Below are 16,838 nucleotides of genomic sequence, written 5' to 3' on the forward strand. Positions count from 1 at the left end.
GAGGCGGTGGCAATAGAGGACAAGGAGGGAAATAAGAAGAAGTGATAAAAACTGATTTGAGACGAGGATTTAAAAGTAAGGCAGAATGGACGACAGGGTGAGGAGATATTTAAGGGAGGACAAAATGACTGGAAGACTGGATCGAAAAAAGAAGAAGAATCCTGAAAGAGGGAAAAATGGAATGAAAGTGCAAATGTGGCTTGTTGGGGTGGCGGCCTGACTATGAGTCTGTCTAGTTATATTCCATCATGTCAGATGTCGAATGACACTGACCACGGATGGCTTTAATGATGAGTTTGACCAACAATGGATTTCAGACTTAAACGCTCATTTTATCATAAGGGTTGAGTTTTTTGCCAACTAGCGGTATGGTTGTAGGGAGGGCAATGTTGGTCTCTTGTTTTACCCATTCCGTTGGTATATGTCCTAATAACTACTGGGTGAATTGACATAAAATTTTGTGACTTTGGTGATCCCAGGACTTTTCCTCTAGCGCCATCGGAAGGTTGATTTTTTTTTTTGTGTGTGTGTGAAATGTCTCAACATACAACAATTGGACTCGTAAAAAATTGGTGCAGATACCCATGTCCCCTTCAGGATGAATTCTAATAACTTTGCTTTGATCCTCTACCTTTCATTGAGCACCAGCATCAGTTAGCATGTTAGCACGTTAAATTAAGATGGTGAACATGGTAAACATCACATTCAAGCATCTATATATCCAGAGGAATATTACAACTTTGGACCTATTTTTGTTGTTTTGGCCATGTCTATCGGTTGTGATGACAGCACTGTACTCTAAATAATAAATAATAGCTGTGACCTGAGAAGCAGAGACAATGCTACATCATGGCAAGGGCAAGATACAGGTTGTAAATAAGCCTACACTTTAGCCAGATGATATAAACCACTTTATTTGAAGGTGGAACTAAAAGTAAGCATCTGCAATAATCCCTCAATGTAAAGAAAAACTGTGGGCCTGCAACAAGTACTGTTTGACAGTGTTGAACCAAGAGGTTGTTCTGTTAACTGTAATGCATGTTTACAACAGTTTGGCTAATAATTTTACAAATCTCTTTTGTTTTCTCTTCCAAATCAATTTGCCTAACGGGGGAGATTTGTTTCAAATTTGTCTGAACATCTAATTTCTTGCTCGGTCTGACTTATTTTTAGCAATTTCGCCAAGTTTCTTCATCACTGTAATTAACTTGGTGAACACAATGTTAGGAATATTGATAGAAATGATGGCCAAAACTATGAAAAACTGATGAACTGGAATTACCATTTCAAATGCCAGGTAGTGATTATAAAGTACTGTAGCAGCTACAGGAAACGTGGCACTTTGAGAGTATTTTTGTCATTCTCTTAAATGGACAACAGTGATGCTCCACCCTGTCGAGCTGTTTGCCTTTGTCAGCAGCTAAAGCAGGTTGAGCAACGGTCTAACATCTTAAAACTAGTCATTTGAGAGACTTCATGTAATGCTTTACAGTGTGCTGATTCAGCTCCAGTGTATGCCCGACCTCTGAGAAAGATTGGCTTGGTGTGTTGGTGCAGGTTAGATGCATGATGGAACTTCCACTGTTGCTGAGAGTGTAATTGGTTTTCACGTCTCATTTAACCTGCTTGATGCCTCAACAATCTCAGATATTGGAAACATCACTTTAGTTTCTCAAGTAAAACAAAATTGATCTTGTGTTTTTCATTGTACATAAATAGTCTTTAATTAATTATAATTTAAAAAGTGCAACTTTTAAGTAGTTCTGCAAAGTTCAGCTATTTAGATACTTAATTATGATTATAATTGCAAAGACTGGCTGTTTTGTGGGTTTTGTCTTAATTCAAAACATCAAGGATAAATTAAGGTATTTATTTGTTTTAGAACAGTTCCACAGTTTTTTAACACCAAAAGCTTACTTGCTACTGCACATGTTAATATCTTTATATCACATAGTATAAAAGCTGTGATGTGTGTGAGGTAGTCTGATAACGTGTGTGTGTGTGTGTGTGTGTATCAGAAAGATAAGAGATTATCTTGTGTGTAACTTACTGTATAGCCTCAGGGTATTATGTCTGTGTAACATTAACATTAAATATCTCCCTACCTATACGTGTTTATGTGATGTGTATATGTGTATCTGTGTGTGTGTGTGGATGGATAAAAGCATATACAGACAATTTAAATAACTGGTGCGCGTGTGTTATGAAAGACAGTGACCTGATCTTCTTATTGTATGTCTGGTGACCCTGATCCACCCAATCAAGGCCACAAAAGGGAGGGGTGTGTTTGTTTTCATAAGCTCCCATACAGTGATGGAAATGGGCCTTTTTGCATTTATTTGTCTTACTCTGTATAGATGTATTGTTATGTTGCATTAAATATGGAGCCAGGAGGTGATTAGCTTAGCTTAGCATAAAGACTGAAAACAGGGGGGAACAGCTAGCCTGCCTCTTTTCAAAGTTCCAAAAATCTGCCATCCAGGACCTATGAAGCTCACTAATTAACGTAATAAGTCTCATTTGTTTAATCAATACATGAACAGTAATGCAAAGCTGACAATTTTTGGGAGCCAAGCTGTTTTCCCCTGCTTCCAGTCTTTATGCTTAACAAGCTTTGTATTACTCTGTAGTAAATGCAAAGATATAAGAGCTGTGGTTTCAATATTCTCATCAGTTAGGCAAAGAAAACAAAGCATATTTCTCAAAATGTCGAACCATTCCTATTAATAGAAGACAGTGGATTCAAAATACAGATGGCACTGATAATACAGTAACATGATCTCAGTAGAAATAATCTAGCTTGATTAGGGCTATAATTTTAATAAGGCAATTTATCTAAGATCAGTGCTGATCAGGTTTATTGCACTCTAAAACAGTTACACCCCTACATAAAGTCCAGCTCAAATTAGCCAAACAACTAATCTATCTCACATTCTCTTGGGAAAATGTATTAAACATTTGCAAATAAATTCCAATCACCTATAAATACTCGATAAAAATTGATATAATCAACTTGCCATGTAATTTAGCAGAGGAACTATTTGTGAGAAATTTTTTTTCTCATGATCAGGAGGAATACCAATTTGCTGTCTGCAGCCAGAAGCCAAACCAATAAGTATTACTGTGTCTGACATACAAGCCAGCAGCATGGCACCATAACACGGAAAAAGAATAAAAGTTGAGAGCAATTCATTAATTCCAAGCGTCAAACTGAGGTCAACAGACAGCTGCTGTCAAGCTATTAAATAAATTGCTGTATCAGCAATGCTCTGTCTTTAATTAAATGTGGGTGTTGCCAAAATGAGTGTATTTGGCTTGATTAATAAGTTTGGCTTGATGGGAGTTTAATTTGAGTTTCAGTTAAGATGTTTCTTTGCAACAACAGCCAAAAAGTACATCACCTCTGAAGCGTCCCTAACACCACACTTCCAGTTACAAGTGGTTTCAGCTTTTTTTCTGCCTGGCTGGGTGGCTTCATGTCAGCCTGCAGTGCAGTGCAGGATACGTGTTTACCTGCTTGGCACACGTGCTGAGGCTGACTCACTTGTTGAGACTGGTTCAGGTATGTTGGGGCGGCCACAAGGAATGCAGGGGGGGGAAAGGGAGACAGAACACAGGGGTGTGACAGAGAGAAGAAAGTGAGAGCCAGATGCTTTTGATGGGAAAAGGAAATGAATGGCTTAGCAATGTTGTCTTGATGTGGTCTCCATGGCGACAAGTGTAAGCTGCGGCAGGAAAAACCAAAAACAAGTTTTGAATTAAATGGATTCACTAATGATTAAGTGCAAAATACCCTGCAGCAGAACAAGGTTTTCCAATGCAGCACTTAGCTCCAGGAGGGCTGTGGGAAACTAAATGATTTTATACCCATAAATATTACATCAGACGTTTCCACATAATCAATACTAAAGAATTTCCCTTATCAGGATTCATGTCAGTCTTATGAGGTCAATAAACTATTCCTCGAATAGTAAGCATTGGTAATATGAGTTTGAATAGATTTTACCATGACTACATCTTTAACTTAGAGTATACAGATACCAATTAAGGCCAAAAGTTGTGGGTTTGAGTCGCAGAGCTGCTGGTAAAATGTAAGCGGAGAAAGTGGGTGAGCAGTGGCCAAAAATAGGAGGCGAGGTGATTGAACTAAGCAGCACTCGGGGTTAATTGAGATGATGTTTATGACAATGTGAAGCAGGATTTTACTGGACACAAGCAAGCAGGCCCATGAGACCTTCCCTGGATACATAAATGTTTAAAATCTGAGTGTGTGATGATTATACATGAGGCTTTTAAGTTAGATTAGTTCTATATGTTGCTTTTCTTGTTTTATCTTTAACACATTTTTACTGCCAGGAGCGTGAGACAATGTCTCTTCTGTAGCAGTGCAATCTCAAGTTTCATCATTGTTAACAGAGCTGCATAAAAACAATTTCTTCAGGTTAAAGGTAGTGAAAAATCATTACACCTTCACTGCAGATGTTTAGCCACCACTGAATTCTATTTACTCCAAAAACTTTGGATTATGCACACATGCAAAGAGGGGGCTCATCTGAACTGTTCACTGCTACAAATAGAAGCAGGGGAAGCACCGACGTAAAGTTCCCTAATGAGTTCTGGTGGCAAGCATTTTTTTCTTCATAACTTGTCATTTGAAATTGTATGAATAAAATAAAAAGCATTCTTGAGAAAACTACACCCACACCATCACACTTCTTGTTGATAGCCCAGAGGGAGTTTATCCTATAAAACTAAAGCTCTGCATATTTAACTGTGTTTGAGTGCGTGTGCGTGTGTGTGTATGTGTTTCTGTGCTCTTGTAATTCTACTGCATCTTTATGATGTCCAATTCTGTCTTAGACCATGAGAGGGAGAACACTTTTTTCTGGTCCTCTTTGAAGGTTTAAACTAAGGTCAGAAAAAGAGGGTTAAGTAATGGTTTCTCCCTGCTTCCCCAATGCCACATATTAGTTTGGAATAGGGCACAGAGGGCAATGTTTAGGCTTGTGTACTGTACGTCAAGCCTCAAGCCTCTCCCATCCAAGTAAAGCCCAATGGGAAGGAGGGGAATAAAGCCAGCTTTACCTAACCTAGTACTACAAAATGGTACTGGTGAGGTGAATGCAAACAGTGAGATAAGATCCGGAGATGCTCTTCAAAAACTGGTTGGGGTTAGGTGTCTGCAAGAACTGCTTGTTGGACACACACACACACGCATGCACACACGCATGCACACACACACACGCATGCACACACACACACCTTTCTGACAAGGTTATTGGGGGTGAGATGCATCTGACATTTTTTGTAAGGTTCCAAAGCCAACAACAATCGAACCAGCAGTCCCACTTCAGCAGCAAATGGCCAGGTGTGCAAAGGTGACACAATGATGCCAATTTGAAATCCTCACAAGACTCTTTTTCGTTCTTTATAAAACTATTTCTGCCACCTTTCATGTGTACCACTAAGTGCACCACTATAAATGCCTTCCAGGAGAAACTTTCCAAAAGTGTGTGTCATTATCCACTTTTGAAGGATTCATCGTATCTCCCCCTTCTGTATGATGACAAGCTTTTCACACTCCCTTCAAGCGTGTCCATTCTGAACAGCTAACAACACGTATGTCTTTAGATGTGGTCGGACAACATTTTTGTACGAACAAGTTTGTTTTAAGCACACTCTGGCCTTTTATCATTAGGGTTAGAGGGACATACTTTGAAAGGTTGCTTGTGATGCTAAGGGAAATAAGAAAATATTTTAACGTACAGACTACCTTTCAAACCTCTGCAGGCAATGGATGGGTGACAAAAATCCTGGAAAACCAAATTATATTCCTACTTTTTCCTATTGCAATTGGCCACAACTCCTGTGTCTTTATCTCTCCCCCTCTTGCAATGCTCTTAGCGACTTGCTTATCTCATCTGAACTGGGCCTAAGGCACTAAAGAATGAATTATGTCAATGAGGGTCCCCACAAGTGTAGTACAAACCTATGTGTGTTTGTCCCTCAGGATGTGGACTAACTAACTAAATATAGGCTGATGCTTGAGGGCACAAACAGTGTGAGCAACCAGATTACTTATAGAAAATGATTTTATTTGACTCAGTTCTCTCCTCTCCTCTCCTCTCCTCTCCTCTCCTCTCCTCTCCTCTCCTCTCCTCTCCTCTCCTCTGCTCTCCTGATGTTCCTCTGTTTTGCTTCAAGGCATTGCTTCGCACAATTTTGATAATCTCACTCTTTCACTTTGTGCAAATGGTTGCCCAAAGTGCAAGGACTTACTGTGTTTCCAGATGCCGTGAGATAACGTGCGCTATATTGGACCGTCTGGCCTTTTAATTTACTGTATCTGTCTGCATGTATTAGCATGTTTGTAAGCTTGCTTTTTGTATATGTGTTATTGTGTCACCACTGTGCTCACTTCTGTCTTTCCAAGTAAATTAGGATTTTATAGCAGGATGCCAGCTGCTTCCATTACCCTGCAACTCAGGAATGCAGTAAAGCATATGCGTCTGTGGTAAACGCCCTGCTTCGGTAAGCAAACCAACAACAAAATGCTAACATTAGCACATGAGCCCCCCAAAGATGGTGACTGCTGTCTCTGGACCACATATGTAACACTGATGTTGTGGTTTTAAACCCCAGCAGAGGAATCTGTCCTTATTCCGCCTGACTATAAAGCCTTCTAAGATGTTGTTAGAAAGGTGACCTGATCAAAGAAAATGTTGGCACTGATGTAAAATAATACCTCAGATCTCTGCTGTGTCTCACGTCTCCACTCCTCTCTTTTTTAGGTTATAATGTTCCAATTTTTGTGGAGAATGTGTTAGATGTGTTATTTTAAGTCTAGCTGAAATCTGAATAAAATTTATTGTTCTTAGCCATTCTTTGACATGTTTGTGGAAAACTTCAAACCTCTGGGTAGGTGTTTTCCATGGCAGTGGTTTTAGGGCTGGCATTGCAAGGATAAGCACAGAGGCTGGATTAACAACCCAGCAAGTCAGTTGGATTTTTTGATCATTTGATTACAGTTTTTCACAATTGCTAAGACACATTTCTTGAAACCTTCACCCATATTCTCAAAACTTTAAACACAAAACCCAGTCTTTAAACTACATTCACAAACCCCCTGACTCTTCTGGCAAAATCAAACACTTTAACCATTTGATCTGTGCTCAAAATCAAACAATGCTTTCAAAACATAAACACAGCCAGTCAATATATAAACACTCATCAGCATTCATTAGACACTACATCAAAAAACACAGCGTCCAGGGCATGTAGTTACAGAGAAAAAATGTTTATTGCATATAGGAAATCATTTTGCCATAAATAAAAGTAAATAATTCACAACTCAGTACAGGAAATATTGCATACTGTAAGTACTGCAAGTAATACAGTATTGAATGTCTGTATTTTCAGCATAAAGTAAGCCCAAAGAACAAAGACAACTCTAAATCAAAAGCATATTACACAAAATATTGTGCAATTGCAAAATCAAAGTCAATGAGAGACTCATTCTGCCTCAGCATCCCATCTTTGTGCTGGGTCCGACCAGAGGACTTCGTCAACATCACATGCAATGTCCCTTTCTAGGCAACGGGGGAAGAACCCTCTTGTGTGCCGGATCCAGCCTTGACAGCACTCCACACCTATGTCACCACAGGCCAATTCCATTGCCTGTAAAAGATTTACCCTTGTGTATGGGTTATGGTCATAGATCTTCCATCGCCACACAGCGAAAAACTCTTCTATTGGGTTGAGGAAAGGGCTGTATGGTGGAAGACAAACATTCATGAATCGCTGGTTGATGTTGAACCACTCACGTATTTGGACACTACGGTGAAAGCTGAAATGTAAGAAGATGGTCAGTGTTATATGGCCCCAGGGTTGCATGACGGTGGAGAACACCCCCATTGCTTATGGCTGCACATAGAGTGACATTGCCACCACACTTCCACAATGGCACGTTGGCCAATTATGTTCCAGCCTCTCCTTCTCCTCTTTGCCAGATTGAACCCTGCTTCATCTACAAAAATGTATTCATGGGGCCTTTCCATGGAATCCATTTCAAACACTCTCTATATATAAAAGAGATAAATAAATAGTTTAGTAAGTCTTACAGAAAGACATACTTCTGCAAAGGTGTATTTATATGCACTCCTGATTTACATACAGTACAATATAGTGCAGTTACAGTAAAAGTATAGTACAATAACTATATACTATAGGCTATAAACTTGTACTGTAAGCATCAGTGCTGAAAGTGTCTGAGTGTACACCACTTACTTGCACATACAGATATCGTAGATCTTTGACCCTTTCTGAATTGCACTCAAAGGGTACTCTGTACACTTGCTTCATGCGTACCCTGTTGCGATGGAGGACACGGGCAATGGTATAAAGGCTGACACTGTTGATTCCTTCAAAGTTTACATTATCTTCTACAACTCTTTGCTGTATTTCACGCTGTCGGATGGCATTGTTTTGACGGACCATATCAACAATGAGAGCCTCTTGCTGTTGGGAGAACAAAGGAGTCTTCCACCCTCATTTAGTAGTCTTGCAATTCTACAAAAGGGAAAATGCACTTACAAATGTATACATACAGTAACAATAGTAATGGACATCACATTCATATGTAAAATGTATTGGAAATCTTTATTTCTTTTTTCCCCAGTCCCCTTTCTATTGACAAAGTGATGTACTGTATCAAATGTATACAGTAAACTTTCAGTCGCATAAATTAGAAAAACATTCACCTGTTCTCTTCTCTGAATGTCCTGATTATGGTGGCCACAGAGAATCTGCTCAAATTGGGTTGTACTCTTTGTCCTGCTTCCCTCATTGTCATTCCATGAACAAGAACATGGTCTATCACAGTTGCCTGAATTTGATCTGAAATTACTATTCTTGGTCTTGCTCTTTGTTGTCCTCGTACTCTTCCTCCTTGTCAGCCACCTCTTACACGAACTGTTCCTCCTCTGCCTCTCACATTGTTTCCATCCATTGTTGGTATCAACATTCAACGTACCTGGGCCACCTGTGTTCTCCGAACTGGCTTATATTCTAGACAACTGATTTGATCACATCATTAGAAACAAGTGTGGACAATTTTGAGTTGTTGTGTGTAAACGATGACAGCTGTGTTGTAGTTGTGTTTAACTTTTGCAGCATGTATTTACCATTTTGCAACACAAGTGCATCACAGTGCAAAATGTGTTTTAGTGAGTGAGAATGTGTTTAGATTTTTGCAAAAAGAGTGAGATTTTCAAACAGTGTCTTAACTACCTGAACTTGTTTAAGATTTTGCCTACAGAGTGACTGATTAGACAAATGGGTTTAGGCCACTGAGCATTGGGGTCAGAAAATGGGGTTTAGTGTTTTAGCAATTCTGAAATACTGTAATCACATTACTGTAATAATTTATTGGGCCTTGAGTCAGGTCCTACCTTGTCTAGATGTCTTATGTGAATCGATATTTCCCTCCACCACTACACATCATAATAACAGCACTAACTTTGTCAGTCGGTACCAAAATTGTCCGCCACCTAGGATACACCAATGTAGGAGTGCTATCATACATACAGGCATTTTTGGTAATTATATTTTTTGACCAAATACAGTACGTAAACAAAATAAAACAAACACCAATGAACTATAGACTGATGAATTTTTAGTTCAACTTAAAACATTGCTAGTGACAAATGTTTTTGAATAAATAACAATATCATTGTAATTATTGTATTGCTATTTTAATTGATTATGAGTTTGTTCAGCTGCTGCTTGTCATTTTCAATAGCATATTTTAAAAACAAAAGACTTTCCTCAGATGAGGAACATCATCAGTCACTGATAAACACAGAGGTGACGTAGTAGTTATCTCTGAAAACAAGATTGACAGGATTGTGGGAGTTGTGTGAAAATTCACAGCTAAAGTGTGAGGAGCAGTTAAGTTTTGAAAAGCTTTTTCCAACTTTGAACAATCAGCTCAGTAAAAAAAACAGGTGTGATTAGCTCATAGTGATTTAGTTTGATGGTGTTTGGCTTCAGAGGAGTGAAGCATCTCATCTCAGACTGACTTACTTGCACTTGACACTTGAGGACTACTGAAGAAGTGAGAATATTAAATGAGTGTCCTGGTCGATCTGTCGAATGAGTGTGTGCATGAGAGTTCAACTCCAGCTTCAGACTTATATTCCACTTTTCCTTGTTCCCTCTTGCATTTGTCATAAAGCAAAAAAACATCTTAAAACATCCCAAAAAGGATTTGAGAAAAGAAGGAAGGTGGTGCAATTTCATGTATTATGGCTACCAACTTCTCTGTCTCTCTCACATATAAACACACACACACACACACACACACACACACACCAGCCAGTGCCAATGAAAGATTCATGGTGGAGTGATGATGAAGGCGTCTCCTCTTCTGCTCCACTTACCCTGGTGGACAAATTCTGCCCCCCAACCCACACACACACACACACACACACACACACACACACTAGCATACACACCAACCCAGGACCTGTTAAGAAGAAAGCCAGCAGTGAGAGCAGCACAGCTGTGGGGTACTTACTCACCCTTAACCTTCCCAGACGTAGACACACACACACACACACGCGCGCGTGCGCACACACACTGTCTAGAGACGGATGCTGCAGACTGCTTTCTTGGCTGTCTAGCAAGCTCAATGTGTATGTGTATGTGTATGTGTGTGCGTGTGTGTGTGTGTATACAAGTATGTCTATATGTATGTGTGCGGGGAAAATATCTTTATTTTTGCTCTGCCCTGTGGGAGTATCCCCATAAGAATAGGAAAAAACAAGTTTAGATTGGGTCTGTCATGATCAGGGTTTAGTTATTGGCTAGAGGGAGGAAGAGTCAGTAAATACCAATTTTAGTATTTTCAGCATTGATCACAGCAGAGTTTCTGTGTTGTACTTCTGTTTGAACAAACCAACATGTCCTCATACCTAAACAACACAATAGGTAATTTGCCATACGATGCCAAAAACGACATATACACTGACTTTGTCGATAATAGTTACTACCATAATTGAATTCCTGTTTTACTACCATCATAATTACTACAGTCACTAGAGGTCACTGCCCTACAGTAATAATATATAATCGTAATAAGCTGCTTGCATAGACAACCTATACGGCCGTACTTTGGGGAAGACGGTCGGAAATAAACGGTTTGTCCTGTAAGCTGACACATAACTACACATGTAAAAGCTGATAAATATGAAACAAAAGTAACATTGTAAAAAAACGGTATTGCTACTCTCAATACTTCTTTCACTGTCTGGAATCAAACCAGTGACATATGCAATCAAATTTCAACTAGCTTTAGTGCAGAATCAAAATTAAATTTATTAATGCAATGAAAAGGAATACAATGATCTCAATCTGGTTGTCAGTGACTCTCAGTGCACCTAAATACTGTCCAAAAACAAATGCACAGACTCACTAACATATAGCTACAGAACATATAGTGTAAGTGCGCGAAGAAAAAAAAACAAACCAACCTGGTTGCTACATATAAATAAAGGAGGCTGTATAAAGTATACTGTACAGAGTGCATGTCTGGTCAGTAATAAAAAAGGATTCCAAGAGCACAATAAATTATATATGCAGTGGTGTGAGAGGTACTCAAATCCTTTACCTAAACAAAAGTAGCAGAACCACATTGGAAAATCACTCCAGTCTAGCATTCCAATTGTGATTTAGGAAAGGTAAACAATAATTAGCTGAACATTATACACTAGCATTGATAGTTAAAGTAGACTTATTGACTAGACTGGTTCCTTTCAAGGTTTTAAATTATTGATGGTTTAAGATGTAAGTGTCAGATTGCTTGACCATTGGTAATGTTTCGTACTGTTTTTGTCAAACAAAAACTTCATTACTCCAGTTTTGGGGAATTTCAAGCTTTCAGATCAATTAAAGAATTACACTGTCGCTGTGAAGGACTTGTTCCCAACCTGGCAATCAGGAACCACAAATCTCAGGGGTCACAAGATGTTTACCGATAGGAAAGCACAAAAATACATGTTTCTGCTACAGACAGTTTTGTTAATGTTTTGATACTTTCAACTAATCTTTATCTTTGTGAATTACTGTGAAATTTTAGACGTTTAAATTATTTTCAGTGTAATGTTTAGGACTGCAGACATTGCTTTTTAAGGGGTCACAAGCCAAAAATGGTTGGAACTACTGGTCAAGAGGCTGTTTAAATTTTCCGTAAATGTTAACCCTTTCTAATACCATTTCAATTATTTTCTGTCATATGTCTAAAATACATACATATATAAAATATATATATATTTATGCTGACAAATATTTCTTAATGTTGGGAAGATTAAAGTGAAAGATGTTTCCCATTGTCATATAGTGCATCTTATAGGCACGGCAGTGCTTTGAGCTCAAGACTAATGTGAGAACGCTAGCATGCTAATGCAGATATAATGTTTTGTGTAACCATCTTAGTTTGGCATGTTAGCATTCTAACATTTGCTAATTATTACAAAAAAAGTACAGCTGAGGCTGATGGGAATGTCGGCCGTTTAGAAGGTATTTAGTCATAAACCCAAGTATTGGACGACTTAAAACGTTAACCTGATGATGGGGTGTTTGATTAAAAAGTCATGGAATCAGCTAAGTTATTACAAATATCCTGAGGGAGACATAGATGTCTGAACAAAATTTCATGACAATCGATCCAATAACAATTGACAATTCTCTCAAAAACAGTCAAAAAACTGTCAAACCCACGATGGCATTAGACAAAAAGTCACAGGATCGCCAAAGTCAGTAGGATTGATCCTCTGGGAACCATTAATGTCTGTACTAAATTTCATGGCAATGCATCCAATAGCTGTTATTTCAGTCTGGACCAAAGTGGTGGAGCGACAGCCATTGCAATAGAGACATGCCGCAAGTGTTACTATTACTATAAACTATACACTTGTATAATTACTTTGTCTTTAACTACTAGTTATTTAAGCCTGGCTAGCTTGGTTTGGTTGTAAATGCACATGTTAAATAGCTGACATGTTCAATTATTAATGTAAATTAATTAAATAATACAATTAAATTCATAAGTCTGTGTCTTCCCCACATTGCCAGGTGAACATCTGAGGGTGTGTCCTCAGGGTCCAACCTGTTGTACAAGTACCATGGAGGAGAACCTTGGCGGTCTGAGCTCCCGCGAGACAGAGGGACTGATCAGAGAGGCCGGCAGGTCGCTGCAGGCTGCCTTCAATGCTCTCCACAGGAGCTTTGACAGTAAGTAGGATGTGCGTGTGCGTGTGTGTGTGTGTGTTTGCAGGATAGGCACTCATTACTGGTTAAGCTAAATACCAAATCTTCAGCCGTAGGCCCAGGAGAGAGTGACATTTATATGTTGTGTATTTGTGAATTGTTGTTTGGGACAAGCTCTGACTGTGCTCAGTGCTCAATACTGCAGCTTTACTAGTGATGGTGTGTGTGTGTGTGAGAGTGTGTGTGTGTGTGTGTGTGTGTGTGTGTGTGTGTGAGACAGGATGTGTTTGTGTCCTGTGCGTCAAGGGGACCCCTGACTGGGTGTTATAATGAGAGCAGAGTCAGCCAGACACAATGAAACGTGATAAGCCGATCCCCTGATCTGAAAGGGGCACACACACACACACACAAACGCGCACTCCCACACACACTTGCATACGTTCACACACATACACACAAAGAGAGGGGTGTCCCCTGGGGCAGTGGCTGGTTCAGCTAATGAGCAGTTGACCCACTGAGGAGTTGAGTCCGCAGATCACTGCACATCAGAGAAAGAGAGGGATGGAGAGAGGAGGAAAAGAAAGAAAGACTGTGCCACCTTTAACTAAAGGGAGATAGACAAATGCAGCAAGTGAGAAATGTGTCATTAGTACAGTGAGTCAAAGTAAAAATGGAACATAGAAGACAGAAAAAAGAATGAAGAGAAACAGAGAGCAGTAGGAGGACTAGTCAGAGGAGGAGGAGGCGGACAGTATTATTAGTCTCAAGGCAGCAGGCCACCTCAGTAGCAGTAATGTGACCGCCCATCTGGTTTTGGTTTGAACAGGCTGGCACTGGTCCAGAGCCTTTGAAGCACAAGGGAAAAGCCCAGACCAGTATACTGCAGAAACAGCTAGCTGACTCCTTATTCTTTCTGTTTGAGCTTTCTATCGCTTCGGATCCATCTGGCTGCAAAGACAATTTCAAAGAAACCTTTAAAAATAAATTTTTGGGCGATCACGATGGGCAGACATGTAACTGTCCGGATGGATTGGCCCGAGGAAACAAACTAATTCCTTATTCATTCATTCTTCACCATAAGCATGTTATTTGCTATCAACTGGATACTTTTTCTATAAAACTACTTACATGTTAGCTAAATCAACTTTACAAGACCATGATATGTTACAATTGTGTAGATGTTCAGCTTGTTGTGGACAATCTTCACTAAATCACATAAAAATATATATATATTGTTGCTTTAAGTATTATCAAATATTGCAGTTTCCATTCAGCCTTCCTAATTGAGGTTGTCATCATTTACCAAAAGATGTAGAACTCAGCTCATCTCGGTCATTGTTGTTTTCTTCTCTTGTCCTCCTTTTCCTTCTCTGCTTGTCAACTCTTCTTCTCCTATCTTTTCTTTGTCTATTGTCTCCCCTTGTCTCGCTTCTCTCCTCCTCCAGCCTTTTTCACTGAGCTGCACGGTAATTCTGAGCGCTCTCTCCAAGAGGTGCTGTCTCCACTCGGCCCTCTGTATTCCCAGAACACTCGTCTCTATGGGGATCTCTACACCGACTTGCGGCAGTACTACCGAGGCTCTGCTCTAAACCTGGACGAGACCCTGTCTGAGTTCTGGTCCCGCCTCTTGGAGCGCACCTTTAAAATCTCCACTCCAACCGATGTGAGTAAAGAAAGTTCAACTAGAAGGCCACAATTTTTGAATTTGAGACTGGAGTACAGAATGATGAAACGAGCAATGTTATGAATAAAAAAGGTGGGATTTTTAATGTGTTTATTGTTTAATAATACCCCAATAACAATCATGTGAATTATACAAAATGTAATTTGAATGGAATACTTGAATTTGAATCGAAACCAGTGAAGGATTTTGTGAACTAGTTCTCTTGATCCGTTCAGCTGCTAGCTGAACTTACTCTTCTTCAGCTCCTGTTTCTTCTGGCTCATAAAGAGAATGTGTTAAACATTTGCACAATGTGAAAAGCCAATGAAATTTACATTTTTAGATACATCACTTTTACAGCATTGTTTTTCATCTATTATTACACATATAGTGACAAATTGCATAACCATGCGATGATTGTGTTCTGCCAATATAGAGGAGAAGCATTTTTAAATCTCTCTTAATTACATACTTCTCCCAGGTGCCCTGTGGTTTAAGAGGCTGTTCATGTAATCACAATGTCCTGGACTTGAGTCTGGCCTGGTACCTTTGCTACATGATCTCTTTCAATTGTACTTTTTTTTTCTTGACTATTTCTTGAAATTATGCCTATTTTTCTCGAAACTCTAAACAAAAATCCACAACTTCTCACCCAGTTCCCCCTAACATCCTAATTTCATCCTAATTTCACTCAAAACCATTCAATCTTGCTGAAAAACCAAACTTTGCCCTCAGACATAACACACAAGCCCTCAAAAACACACACACTACAACACAGTTTTACTCACTGGTGAGAGAAATTCAAAACAATACTACAAAAACTGGTTAGTAGTAATGTTGCTTGTGGTTCCCCCCCTCAAAAACCTTTTCACATGATGAACACAGCAAAAGAAATAACAAATGTAAACATTTGCACATTTTTTATTTCTTAGTGTGCTATATAGTTCAACACACCAAACAACAAATTATTCTGCCCCAGCATCCCATCATTTTTGTTCTCCACCTCCTCCTCTCCCTACTCCTCCGTTTCCCTCCTCCTCCTCCCTACTCCTCTTCCCTCTACCTCCTCAACCTTCTTCTCCTCCTCCTCCGTCCTCTGCCCTCCTCCTTGTCCGCCTCCTCCTACTCCTCATCTTACTCCTATCCCATCTCCTCCTCCAACTCCTACTGTTCTTCTTCCTTCACCTCTTACTTCTCTCCACACTGCTCTTCCTCCTCCTCCTCATCTTCCGCCTTCTCCTCTCTGGTGTCCTCTATGTCTTCCTTCAGATTTCTCTGGATTCATTGTTCTAAAACTGAATGAACTGACTCTGGCCTCTATTGAAGCTTCTGATTGGTGTGTCATCAATTATGACTGTTTGTGTTTCCACCTGGGTAGTTGCGTGCTAATTGAGCTCAACCTATGCTGATTGAGTGAACAATATTGAATGTTAGTGTTTTCTCAATGGTGTAGGCAATGAGAAATGAAGGGATTTGTGTGTAGAGTTTAGGAAATGGGTGTGCTTTTTGAAAGATGGAGTTATGGTTTTGAAATTTTAGTTCAAAAGCCTGGTTATAGTGTTTAAGCAATTGAGAAAAACTGCAATAAGTCAACATTACTCAGGCATTTAACATTTTTTTTCATTCAACCACACAGGACACTTTTAACTACTAAATAATCACTGAGTAACTGCATGTCCCTTGTTTTCTCATGTGCAGTACAGACATTAATAATCTATTTATTAAAATAATAATAATAAATAAAAATAACTGACCAGGAGAAGTCTACGTGGTATAATATCCATTTGTTTGATAACAACTATGTCATGGTTTTTAAAGAAAATGGCCACAACTTCAGCATAATCTTCATGGAGTGCAGCTTCTGAGTCAGAGCTCTTGGAAACACAGAAAGTCAATCTACAAGACCCGC

The 16,838-nt window shown here is 39.4% G+C and overlaps 1 protein-coding gene across 1 annotated transcript in view; it reads left to right on the plus strand.

Moving 5' to 3' along the window:
* The window catches only part of gpc1a (glypican 1a), a 45,834-nt gene that overhangs the window by 20,506 nt on the left and 8,490 nt on the right, over nucleotides 1-16,838 (plus strand). Inside the window, exons 2-3 of the mRNA XM_046048965.1 lie at nucleotides 13,132-13,290; nucleotides 14,712-14,929. Coding sequence (XP_045904921.1) covers nucleotides 13,132-13,290; nucleotides 14,712-14,929 — 377 coding nt within the window. The remainder of the gene's footprint in view (nucleotides 1-13,131; nucleotides 13,291-14,711; nucleotides 14,930-16,838) is intronic.

This window comes from Micropterus dolomieu, linkage group LG05 (genome assembly GCF_021292245.1).
Source record: "Micropterus dolomieu isolate WLL.071019.BEF.003 ecotype Adirondacks linkage group LG05, ASM2129224v1, whole genome shotgun sequence".
Classification (NCBI taxonomy): domain Eukaryota; kingdom Metazoa; phylum Chordata; class Actinopteri; order Centrarchiformes; family Centrarchidae; genus Micropterus; species Micropterus dolomieu.